General features: G+C 43.1%; 1 protein-coding gene across 4 annotated transcripts in view; it reads left to right on the top strand.

The window, feature by feature from the left end:
• ZNF395 (zinc finger protein 395) overlaps positions 1–13,406 on the top strand; it is a 51,569-nt gene that overhangs the window by 20,144 nt on the left and 18,019 nt on the right. For all 4 annotated transcript variants that reach the window (XM_070932193.1, XM_070932192.1, XM_070932195.1 and 1 more), the window contains exons 3-6: positions 3,488–3,789; positions 6,938–7,050; positions 11,673–11,899; positions 12,678–12,778. In XM_070932193.1, coding sequence (XP_070788294.1) covers positions 3,488–3,789; positions 6,938–7,050; positions 11,673–11,899; positions 12,678–12,778 — 743 coding nt within the window. The remainder of the gene's footprint in view (positions 1–3,487; positions 3,790–6,937; positions 7,051–11,672; positions 11,900–12,677; positions 12,779–13,406) is intronic.

Genomic DNA, 13,406 nt, shown 5'->3' with positions numbered 1-13,406 from the left:
TAGCAGCCTTGTAGATGGAGATTGCTTACAATGGGTATCTGGTGTTCTCCTTATCTGCTGATCACTGGTCCTTAACTTATGACCACAGTCAGAACCAGAATTTCCATCGCTAAGCAAGGCTGTTGTTAAGCGAGTTGGGCCCAATTTTACAAACTTTTTTTGCCATGATTGTTAAATGAATTACTTAACAATGAAACATTTTATTGCTGTTAAGTAAATCATGCCATCATTAAGCGACTCCAGCTTCCACTATTGACATACAGGTAATCCTCGACTTACAACATTTCATTTATGACCATTCAAAGTTACAGCAGCGCTGAAAAAACATATGACATATGACCGTTTTCCACACAACCATTGCAGCATTCCCATGGTCACATAATTAAAATTCGGACACTTGGCAGCTTATTTATGATGGTTGCCGTGTCCTGGTGTGTGTGTGTGTGTGTGTGTGTGTGTGTGTGTGTGTGTGACATGATCCCCTTTTGCGACCTTCTGACAAGCAAAGTCGATGGGGAAGCCAGATTCGCTTAACAACCGTGTTACTAACTTTAACAACTGCAGGGATTCACTTAACAAATGTGGCCAGAAAGGTCGTAAAATGGGACAAAATTCACTTAATAAACATCTCCGTTTAGCAACCGAAATTTGGGGCTCAGTTGTGCTCGTAAGTCAAGGACTAGCTGTAGTTTGAAGCCAATTGGGAAGGTCGCAAATGGTGATCACATGACTTTGGGATGCTGCAACCATTGTTAATAGAAGCCAGTTTGCCAAGAGCTCCAAATTTTCTTCACGTTACTATGGGGATTCTGTGGCGGTTGTACAGTAAGTGTGAGGATCGGTTATAAATCACTTTTTTTTCAGTGTTATTATAACTTTGAATGCTAAATGAACGGGTGTTAGTCGAGAACTACTTGCATAGCAATAGCACTTAGACTTAAATACTGCTTCACAGTGCTTTTACAGCCCTCTCTAAGTGGTTTACAGAGTCAGCATATTGCCCCCAACAATCTGGGTCCTCATTTTACCAACCTCGGAAGGATGGAAGGCTGAGTCAACCTAGAGCCTGGTGAGATTTGAACTACCAAATTGCAGGCAGCCGGCAGTCAGCAGAAGTAGCCTGCAGTACTGCATTCTAACCACTGTGCCACCACGGCTCAGAGCTTTCTTTTCCCTTCAGAGGCTTGAAATCATGGTTTTTCTTCCATTTTAGCTTTACCCTCCACTGTGTTTCTCCCATGAGGGAGCCTAGTAACCCTAGGCCCAATTGGAAGAATTGGGATTTAAATTCAGGAAGTCTTGATCCAAAAGCCAGTCCTTTAGTGCTCTCACCCTGGCTCACCCGTCACAGTTTATTCAAACCACCGCTTGATATATTGTATGAATTCAAATCTTCTCATCTGGCAGAATTCCTGTCTCATTGTATTTTGTTCATTGCACTACCTTAGTCTCTCCCCCTACATATCCTCAAGGATATGTTGTGATGGATGTCCTGCTTTACCTTTCAGCAGTAGCTACAACATTTAGACTTATATACCAGGAGCCCTGATGGTGCAGTGGTTAGAATGCAGTATTGCAGGCACAACCTGGAGTTCGATTCTGACTGGCTCAAAGTTGACTCAGCCTTCTATCCTTCTGAGATAGATAAAATGAGGACCCAGATTATTAGGGGCAATATATTGACTTTGTAAACTGCTCAGAGAAAGCTGTGGAGCTGTGGAGTGATGTTCTAAGTGCTATTGCAATTGCTATACTGCCACATAATGCTTTACAACACTCTGGGCAGTTTACAATGTCAGCATTATTTGCATATTGCCCACAACAATCCGGGTCTTCATTTTACTGACCTAAGAAGGATGGAAAGCTAAGTCATCCTTGAGCCCTGTCAGGATCGAACTCTAGGCTGTGGGCCAAGTTTGCCTGAAGTACTGCACTTAACCACTGCTCCACGAGGAGTCTTATAATACGAGTTTGAAAGTAGATGGAGATTGAACATTAACCTAATCATGAATACATTTTCATTGCATTAGATCTAACTGCAGCATTTTAACCTGCATATACATAGTGCTCTCCATCCTCTCTCTCATCTCAATTGATGCCTAACTTTAAAAGGAATTAGGACAGAGGTGGGCAACTATGGCAACTTTACAATCTGTGGACTTCAGTTCCCAGAATTCTGGGAGTTGAAGTACACAAGTCGTAAAGTTGCCATAGTTGTTCACCCGAATTAGGAAGTATGTGGGCAAACTCCCTCCCTTCCTGCACACACAGTCACAGACTCCCACAGAAACTTAGAGCAGAAAGAAGCAGAGGCTGAAGAAGATGTCAAGAGCCCTACTGGATCCTGTACTGGACTGCATGAGGCTACCACACACAGGTTGTACACACCTGTGACTTAATGCATATATATTTTATGGAGCGTTACAGATCCTGTCACTCCAGTTTTTCAGAACAGTGGGGTCACTGCAGCTTCCCCAGTTTTTCCATATCCCTCTATAAATAACACCCCCAGGAATAACTTAACTCAAAGAGTGTCCCTCTTAGCCTAGATAAAATTACATACAAAAATAGACTTTAGGAAGTTAAGCAGCAAAGGGGAAAGACCTTTGCGGAGACCATCTTTCCATGGACTACCCAAGCATGGGCTAGTCATTCCCTTTCTGGCTCTCCATTCCTAGCCAGGTGGCCTGCGCTGTCTTACTAGATTGCATGTGCTTTTGTATGAGCACCATGAGCACCATGAGGATGGTTGGAGAGATTTCATGAGTTTTTGCTTATTTGCCTATTCTGACACTCTCTGAGAGATTTGACAAAGCCTGATGGAAAGTCAGCTGATAATCACAGTGTGTTCCTTTCACTTAGAAGTTGAACCAGAGTGCAAAATACATCACATGCTGGTCATGTAGATATGACTGTGGCTGCAGAGAACATATCTCAGTGAAATAAAGCAGCTCCTTTCCTGTTGTTCAGGGCTCTGGAAATGCATTTTTGAAGCCCTCCCATTATAAGCCATCGGAACTCTGAATTTGTTTCAAAATGACATTTAGCGGAGTATCTTCTCTTTAACAAGGGCCAGCCAGTTACTTTACAATAGCGGCTCCCAATGTTTTGGGCATCAGAGACCGGTTCCGTAGAGAGAGGTTTATCCGCGGACCGGAGGGGGCGTGGTTTCGTGTGCTGCCTGCATCCAGCAGATGGGACTTCGCTTGTTTCCATGGCCTGGTTTCTGGCATGCTCCAAACCAGTGCCAGTCCATAAATGGGGGGTTGGGGACCCCTGCTTTACAAGCTTGAGCACCATAGCTACCCCTGTTCGTTGCCTCTGAACATAGGGTGCCATTTGAATACTTGGCTCACAGTTATTGGTAGGTTTGGCTTTGGTTGGTTTGTTTATGTTAGGAAAAATGGAAACAAGGACAACAAAACAGGTTAACTCATTTGGAGATCAGAATGACCATTATGACTGATAGTGGCTTTTCTCCCTACAGGTATATGTCTTTTACAACGGGCAAGAGAGTGCTGGGTTGGTGGAGTACCATGACCCGGTCAGTCACGAAGTGAAGGTGTTGCTCCCGGAAAAAGGTTTTTATGTCACTAGGAAAGATGAAGAAGTGAGACTGGCTGAAGTTGTGATGTCACCTCTCCCCAAACTGGAGATGGGCCATGGAACCCCTACAACAATGGATTATAGTCCGGTTCCTGTGGTGATGGAGCATTGCACCTCTGCAGCAGACTTTGCTGCGACATCTGCTTTGAGATCAGTTTCTAGGAATATTGATGTACCAAAAAGGTGGGTGGTTTGGAATGCCCATTTGGTTGTAGTTATGCAATATTGCATAACAGTTCCATAATAATTTAGAGATTTTTTCCCTTCGCTGAAACAAAATGTGGAAAGCAGTTTTCCCTCCTGCTGTTTTCTTTCCCTTTCATTTTATTAGGTTGAAAGCACAAAGGCAAATACAGCTTTGTTTGCACTTGATCTTACATAAGCTACTCTAGGAGCCTTTTCAGCTGTTTATAATATTTTAAACAAATGAGTAAATAATTTGCAGCCACAAACTAAAATAACATATCTTGACAAAGATGCCTTGGTGATAATAGTTCATACCATGATCCACCCATTAGGCTAGTGTAAACATGCTCCATGAAGATAACCTTTGGAGATAACCCACTAGCTGGATTGGGTGCAAATTATAACAGCAAGATAGTTGTCAGGACACCAGGGTAGGGATCTTTCCTAATTTGAAGTTGTTGTACTGGTTATTAGTAAGCTTTAGGGCCAGTGGTGGGTTTCAAAAATTTTCACTCCCGGTTTGGTGGGTGTGGCTAGTGGGGGCATGTGACTGAGTGGGCATGGCCAACTAGATGTCACTCACAACCACTCAGTCACATGACACCTCCCCCCAACCTAGCCCCGGCCACAGGAAAAGGTAGGTGGAAATTCCAAAAATTTTCCTATCTACCCCTGCCCTCCCTTCGCCAGTCACCCCTGTTCCCCCTCCTTTAGTGGCCCCGGCCCTAGCCCCGCTTACTCCACCACCACCACCATCTCTTTGTTCGGGCTGCTTACCTTCCACGGCGGCTGGTCCAGAGTCTGGAAGGCAAGCTGACCGGAGTTTTCGGTGGCCAGTCGCCGCTGCTGAAAAGTGGCTGGCAAGAAGCCTCCCAGCAGCCGCCTCTTTGAGGCGGTTGGCCACAGGCCGCTGAAAAGTACTGCAGGTCGCGGAAAAAGCTGCAGCCATCGCCGCCATGTTCTTCGCGCATGCGCATCCCATTGGACTTGCAAGGCTACTTCTGCTGATTGCCGTTTGCCTGCAATTTGTTAGTTCAAATCTCACCAGGCTAAAGGTTGACTCAGCCTTCCATCCTTCTGAGGTAGGTAAAGTGAGGACCCAAACTGTTGGGGGCAATATGCTGACTTTAAACTGCTTAGAGAAGACTGTAAAACACTGTAAAGCGGTATATAAGTTTAAGTGCTATTGCTATTGCTATATTCAGCAGCGCCTTGCCAACATAGAATTTGCCTCTTTGGTAGGGTCATATAAATTGAGTCCTTTTTCCATGCAGAGTACCTAAGATATAGGCTATATAATAGACCTTCTTGGTAGTGGCCCCTCTTTATGAAACAAGCTACTCCTGGAAGAATAGAGAGCTTCATTCCTCTTTGCTTTATAAAAGCAAGTTTAAGTTGTATTATGTTTTGTACAGGGCGTTTGGTCCTTAGTTATGTCTGAGTAGCCATTAGAAGTAGTACCAGGGGTGAAATGCTCCCAGTTCGGACCGGATCGCCCGATCTGGTAACGATGGCGGTGGGTGGTTCAGAGAACCGGTAGCAAAAATCCCTTACCCCCACCACCCAACCCACCATGCCCAGCTGAGCCACACGATCATCAGAGGCTTTCTTTTTTTTCACTTTTACAGCATTTTTTTCTGCAACCTCTTCCAGGGAAAAGGTTAAAAAAATGCTTTGAAAAGGCTCTGACGATCCCAGCTGTGTTCCTGATCAGCAGAGACTTTTCAAAGCATTTTTTTGCATTTGCAGAAAAAATGCTTTGAAAAGTTAAAAAAAAAAAAAAAGTTGGCCACGCCCACCCAGTCACATTGCCCTCCCCCACCAAGCCACACCCACAGAACTGATAGTAACAAATTTTACATTTCACCCCTGAGTAGTACCGCTGTTATTATTATGGTTTGGTTGTAATGTATCTGTAGTTGCTGGGGCAGCCTATAAAAACTGTAATAAAGTAAGTAAACAAATAAATCCTAAATGCTTCAAAATGAATTAAGAAAAGAAATGAGACAATCATGCCAACAGAATTGATCCAAAAACTTAACTTGCTACTGTATGATTGAAACAATCACATTACATTTAGGTGTTAAGAAAAGTGGTAAAAAAGAGAAAATATTACTTCCCTGGTAAATGTCCCCATTAACATATCTGGTACTGAAGTTGAAAGGCTGCTTCTATACAGTGGTGGGATTCAAATAATTTAACAACCGGTTCTCTGCCCTAATGACAAGCTGGGTAGGTGTGGCTCGGTGGTCATGTGACCGTGTGGGCATGGCCAACTCAACGTCACTCACATCGATGGGCGCTTCGCCTTAGCAATTACAATGTAATAAGGGTTAACCAGAGAGGCAGTTTCTGTAAGCAGGGCAATGAAGATTAGGCTAGAAACAACACCAGAATGTTTCTTTCCTGCCTTCCCTACAGGATTAGCCCTGTAAAGTGGAAAAAAACAAAATAAGATTTCTTCCAACAAATGGTTCTCCGAACTGCTTAGAAAGTTAACAACCGGTTCTCCTGAATAGGTGCGAACTGGCTGAATCCCACCACTGGTTCTATATGTTTTGGCTTTAGGAGACTATTGCAATTTATTTTTCACTCCAGTGGGTAGAGTTAGATCTCTTCTACCTGCACACCTCCATTGACGCCCAGCCCCTCCAAAATTATAACAGGCTCCTTATAAATAAGAAATCCCTAATACTTTTCTGGTCTGCTTGTTTTTAAAATTGACACTGGAAGCTTTTCCTACTAACTTCAAGAGGTATGCTTTTATGACCAGCAGGGAAGGGGTGGGGTCGTTCATGTTAAAAGCTCCCTTTAGAAATCTTCATCCTAGAGATGGACGAGACAGGAACGCTTTCCTGTGTCTAAATCTTGTACAGATTCAGAAGAAAAGACCTGGATTCACTTGAATTTGTGGCTGTTAATGGCTTGTTAAAAGTTGAGATTTTGATCAAAATGATTTTACTGGTTGCTTTTTAACAATTAACTTGTGCCCGAGGAAGAAAGTCTTGCCAGAAAACAAATGCATGAGGCATGAAGCACTTGAGAGGGAATTGTCTGGTGAGCAGTGTCTTCGCTAGGATAGTTGGTCTGTTGATTCTTTTTGGAGGGACCATCTTACCCTTCCCCCCTCCTTCTCTCATTGCAGGAAACCAGATGCTGCAGTGGAGATGGATGAGATGATGGCAGCAATGGTGTTAACCAGCTTATCCTGTAGTCCTGTGGTGCAGAGTCCCCCTAACAATGAGGCCAGCATCTCAAGTAAGTTTGACAGCAAAGGGCCTCTGATGGCCCTTTGGCATTCTGTGCCAAAACAAAACTGGTTTAGTGCATAGCTCATGCAGTGCAAGCACTGAGGCCACAATAGTTTAGCTGTATCAGCCCAGTTTTTTGTTTTTTGTTTTTTTGCTTTAATTTATATGCCGCCCTTCTCCGGAGACTCAGGGCGGCTTACAACGTTCTCCAGTTGTTGGAACACAAGTTCCAGGATTCTGCCATGCTGTCTGCTGATTCTGGATATGATAGTCCCGGCACATTTGGAGAATGCCAAGCTGTGAGTGATTATTTGGAACACAGACATTTCAATATCTGCTTTTTCTTGAATACACAGACCTGAGAATTTAGGCTACCCACAAAAATACCTTAGCAATTCTTTTTTTTTTTTTTTTTGAGGCAACAATGTGTGCAATCCAGAACTGGAAAATTAGGCTAATGTGCCCAGAGCAGTTTTCAGCTTATATCAGAAAACTTTCTGATTAAAAAGATAATTCAAATGAGTCCGATTAAGAAAATTTCCATTAATTGTAGATTTCCACCCTGTAACAATGATTGAATAGAGTCCCTTTATTTTTTTAAAAAAGAAGTTAAGAAAACTTCTGTATTTCAATTGGAAGTATTTTAATTCTGTTGAAAAGCCTTTTTTGGGGTAAGCGTTATTGATACTTGTTGACTTTTAATTGTTTAGCCATTTTGTAACTCAATTTTGGAAGTTGTATAAAAGAGAAAATGGAACAAATAGAAGGAGTAGAATAGCATTAAGTGCCTTAGCCAACACACAGACTGTTCAACTCAGCTTTCAGGCAGATCCAACTTTTCTGCTCTACTTCTTTGGTCTTTTGGGTTTCTTGGCTATCTGCCTCAAATCTGTGTTTCTAAAGCACTCATTTCTTTCTAACTTTCTTCCTATTAAATGGCTCACATATCTCTTTCTTATGTCCTGGACAAGCTTTTCTCAAAAGTAGGCCATACCCAGGGGTGCTATTCAGTAGGTTCTCACACGTTCTGGAGAACCGGTAGTGGAAATTTTGAGTAGTTTGGAGAACGGGCAAATACCACCTCTGGCTGGCCCCAGAGTGGGGTGGAAATGGAGATTTTGCAATATCCTTCCCCTGCCATGCCCACCAAGCCATGCCCACCAAGCCATATCACACCCACCAAGCCACACCCACAGAACCAGTAGTAAAAAAAATTGAGTTCCACCACTGGGCCATACCCAGTTCAGATCCAGAATTTTATTCCAGCTGTGAGGTTTAAGAACGAAGTGTCCATCATAGTAAACCAAGTCCCCTTTTGATACCTTCTGTGTTCTACCAGATTTTCCCTCTTCTCTCTCTGCCATGATTTTACTAAACCCTTTTGCCCGGGAATTCTCGTTCTCTTATGTACTTAGCATTCCACACGTTTCCAAACTCTTGAAGATCTGCTCCAACATATCCTGACATAAAATGAGTCTGTTAATAATTGTCTGGTGAACTGTTTTAAGAGTTGCAGAATTGGGGATAAGGAAAGATGGCGTATGGGGCACTTTTTGCAGTCCTTGTTCCTTTTGATGAAGTATACATGAGCAAGTTTCCCTGGAGATTGTCCCCGGTTATTGAGTTCTAGCACATAAGGAGAATATCTTCTGTGCTAGAACTGGCTTCTGATACCTCCTTGATGCTCACCGGTTTCTGCTGCAAAACACATTGAAATGCTCTTCTTCCTTGGCTCCTAAGAAAACGAGAAAGGGATTTTTTAAATATTATTTTTATTATCTTTCTCTTGCTTCCAGTATAGGAAAAGGCTGACTTGAGGACATGTTCTATGTGAACAGGCTGAACATACTTGGAATGTTCAGTCTGAAGAAAAAAAGACTTAGGGGAGGCATAATAACCAAGTTCGGATAGTTAAAAGGAAGATGGCCATGAATGCTTCTCCATGGCTGCAGAAACCTGGCCCACAAATAATGTATATTAGTTGTAGCTATCTAGATTTCAGTTAAACATAAGGAAACACTTGATGGTAAAATTTATACAATAGGAAAGTAGCTCAAAGGTGGAAGTAGTAGTTTCTCCATCTCTAGAGAATTTTAAGATGTTGGATAGATGCCTCCTAGTTTAATTGATTTTTGTGCAAATTGACGGTTAGGGACAGAGGTGGGTTTCAGCTGGTTCTGACCAGTTCTGGAGAACCGGTAGTGGAAACTTTGAATAGTTCGGAGAACTGGTAAATACCACCTCTGACTGGCCCCACCCCCATCTATTCTCTGCTTCCCAAGTCCCAGCTGATTTTGCAGTAACCTTCCCCTGGATTTACAGTATCCTTCCCCTGCCACACCCACCAAGCCACGCCCACCAAGCCATGCCACGCCCACCAAGCCACACCCACAGAACGGTAGTAAAAAAAATTTGAAACCCACCACTGGTTAGGGACTTAGGGTTCTTCAGACCTTCTGGCTGGGGAATTCCACCCACATACTTTAAAGTTGCTCAGTTTGAAAAGATGTGGTCTCTTTCAACTCTGTGATTCTTTCATTTTCTTGAGTGGTTGTTTCCATTTGCCATATCCCTTACCTCTTGGCTCATGTTTCAAAGCCTGAAGATAAGGATTTAATCGTGCTATGATGTATGAAAACCAGCACAACACTCGTGGGATATGTAGAGAAAATATACTGGAATATTGATATGCCACTATGAAATGAGGAAGGTGTGGTTCCCATAGGTAGGCTGCTGTTTGCACCTAGTTGGGCAGCTTCAGAAATCACCAGAAGAACGCCCACAGGTAGAGGCCAGTTCATAGACTCTGTTGGATGTGTATAAACATTCTTGAATCTCCCTCCCTCCCCCCCATTCTTTAAACTTTTGTCCCTCTTTCTCTTTTTTTAAAAATCAATTTCTGATTTTATGGGGGCTAGAATCCCGGAGTGGGGGCTGTAAACTCAGCATGTTATATGTCAGAGGAAAGAAGTCAATACTGATTGGTTGATATTCTTAGATAGATTGTGGTCAGAGGTGGGTTTCAGCAGGTTCTGACCAGTTCTGGAGAACCGCTGGCAGGAATTTTGGGTAGTTCGGAGAACCAGTAGTAAAAATTCTGACTGGCCCTGCCCCCATCTATTCTCTGCCTCCCAAGTCCCAGCTGATCAGGAGGAAATGGGGATTTTGCAGTAACCTTCCCCTGACACACCCACCAAGCCACGCCCGCCAAGCCACACCCACAGAACCAGTAGTAAAATTTTTTGAAACCCACCACTAATTGTGGTGGTATTCAGGGAGCTGAGCTAATTCTGTGGCTGATTTGAATTGTGAGTTGCCTAATAAACCTTCTCCTAGTTTGATTTTTTTTGAATTCCTAGCCTAGCCTGCAGTCCTAATACTTCCCGATGCTTCTCTATCAAAATACTAATAAGTTTAAATACTTAGCTTTTTGAACGCTACCACCTATCTTGGCAGGGGTCCCCAAATGTAGGGATGGGATTGTGAGGAAAGACTGGTAGGTGGGAAAAGGGTACTGCCCCACCCCCTCTTTCAGACCACCAAATCTCTTTAAATATCCTTTTGCCTACTAGGTTTGATCCAAATTCAGTGTTTTTGCCATCTCATATTTACTCAAGCTATAATTACAAAGTAGGAAGGAGATCATGGAGAACTTTTCTTGCAAAATTGTCTGTGAGAAGCCTGTAAGTAGAATCCCTTGAGACTGGCTGTTTGTGGCCAGCAGTAAAACCTTACCTATAATCCCTCCAGCACACCCAGCCATTGGAGAACTGCTAGGAAAACAGCTGGCTGGATTAGGAATGGTGTCTGCAGTCCCCAGTGGAGGGAGAGGGTTGTGTAATCCAATCCCTGGCTGCCGTTTCCAGTTGGATGCCCAGACCTATTACGGGAGTAATAGGCACCAAGAAGAGCCAGTGTCTTTATATGGAGGCACTTCCCATAAGCCTCTTTGGACCCTCTGTGTGTCTGTTTAAAAATAGGAGCCTTCCAGTGTGGGAAATGCAGGTGCTTCGCAGTCAATTAGGGCAGCCAAGCCTGTCGTATGTCTGGATGCTGGACTGGCAGTGAAGGTGTGAAAAGGTCTTCTGAAACTGAGAATGGGGGGAATATCCTGTGGCTTTTCCTGTCATTCCCTACCCGATTCCAATTTCATAGAGAAATATTATATATGAAAATATGAATTCATCTTGATTGAATTCAGCAGAACTTTATCTCAGAAAATGTTTATAGGACTGTAATCTCAGTAGGTGGCAGAATTTTGTAAACTTACTCTTGAGTTGGAAGCTAAGCAGGGTTGGGCCTGGTTAGTACTTTAAAGGGAGGCTGTCAGGGAACACCAGCGAGGTATAGGCTAGACTGGAAAATCCATACAACATCCTGGAAGTGGCAGTCCATGTCAGGGATGGGGAACCATGGCCCTTGGCTCATGTCATAAAGCAGGGGTCTCCAAACTTGGGACCTTTAAGACTTGTGGACTTCAACTCCCAGAACTCTCCAGCCAGCATGCTTCCCCACCCCTGCTCTATGTAAAAGTGATGAAAGTGCTAAACTGAATAGAGAATCAACTAAACTGCTCAAGAGCTCAATAAAACCACGATTCACCTGTTTATCCTCTCATCTTATCTTCAGCATCCCAAGCAACCTGTGATGCCTGGAAAGAAAGTGGTGACATGTCAGATGGCGGGAGCAGTACCACAAGCGGGCACTGGAGTGGCATCTCCACTCCTTCTCCCCCACACTCAGAGGCCAGCCCCAAGTACTCAAACGAGGCCTTCAGTTCCCCACGGGCTGATGATGGCTTTGAAACTGACTCGGATCCCTTTCTCTTCGAAGAGCCTGCTCCAAGGAAAAGGAAGGTACATAATACGACCATAAGACGAATTGTTCCATAGAAGGTGCAGGTCTAAATGTAGATTTCTTCCTATCCGATCAAGAAAGAAAAATATCTACACAATACTGCCGTTCCAGAATTTGTATTTTTACTATCAGAGCTACATCATTACTGTTTCTATCCACTCCATTAATTCCTGTTTAATTATTTGTTAGGACTTTGCTGGCTTTCCTCTCAAGATCTTATATTGTGTATAGCCCTTTCCCTTCAAGTTTTTCACCTAAACAACATCCTATGAGTAGGTGGGCCTGAGAGACAAATAACTTCCATGCCTGAACCTGGGATTTCCAAATCCTAGTTTAACACCTTAACCATGATACTATCCTAATTCTCATTTTTATTGGCAACTGTTTTAACTCTGATTGCCTAACAGTGGAAATGTATTAATTTTGATGTGAATAGGATTTGTTTTGCATGTCACTTTGATTTTTTTTAGAAAGTTGATATAAAACTGAGCCATCTTTTGTTGAATTGTTAACTTTAACAGAATCAAGAGAAGAATGAAGTCAGGAGTGTCAAACTCGCGGCCCATGGACCGGATGCGTCACATGCTGGCCATGCCCACCTCTGGTTTAGCAAAGGGGAAAAAAGTTGTGATATGTCACATGATGACAATGTGATGCCACAAATTTGATACCCCTGAATAAAGCGGTGCTGTCACCAGCAGTTAAGAATTCTGAAAGGTTAGGTTTTGCACAACTTATATATGGCCATGAATTGACTTAGAGTTGTTTTTCTTCTAGAATTCAGTGAAAGTGATGTACAAATGCTTGTGGCCCAGCTGTGGCAAAGTCCTTCGCTCCATTGTTGGAATTAAGAGGCACGTGAAGACCCAGCATCTGGGGTAAGGCCTTAAATTGCAGTTAAGTCACATTTGCACAGTTATATTGGAAAAGATCACCAGTAGATATAATTATACAGTATTTCAAAACAGTAACTGGAGTGGGGATAATTTGATGCCAAATCTGGACTTTTGGTGGGCTTCTTCCAAGATGATCCTCATGAACGGTTGCTGGAGAGTGAAATCAGAGCCTAACGAGGGACTTAAGGTAGGTTTTGGTGTACCGCTGATGATGATACTTGTCCCTGATGACCATGTAAAAGGAGGTGGCTGGGGTCCCCATTTTTATTCCAGTAGTGAATAAAATGGGTTTATTGGTGTTTGTCAGTCACCCCATTATAATGCGCCTTTCCTTTATGAGGCTGCAAAGATGATTACGATGAGTAACTTACTGAGTCAAGTTCAGGCTCTGGATATAAAGTTCACTTTATTTGGAAAGGCCCAAATCAGAGATAGTTACTGATTTGAGGTTGGACACATTTGGAACGTTGAAAGGAGGTAGCGATGCTTACAAAATGTTTGCTGTGGTGTGCGCAGCTAGTCACAAAGCACTTATTTACCACAGGGCTGATGGTTGCAGGAGCTTCATGGTATCTCAGAATGGGTGTTAGAATGCTTAGTTCTTTCTTTT

The sequence above is a fragment of the Pituophis catenifer genome, unplaced genomic scaffold (assembly GCF_029215685.1).
Source record: "Pituophis catenifer annectens isolate HBS135680 unplaced genomic scaffold, rPitCat1.0.hap2 SCAF_1, whole genome shotgun sequence".
NCBI classification, from domain to species: Eukaryota; Metazoa; Chordata; class Lepidosauria; order Squamata; family Colubridae; genus Pituophis; species Pituophis catenifer.
Note: the sequence above shows the minus strand (reverse complement) of the source record. Positions and strands in the feature narration are given on the sequence as shown.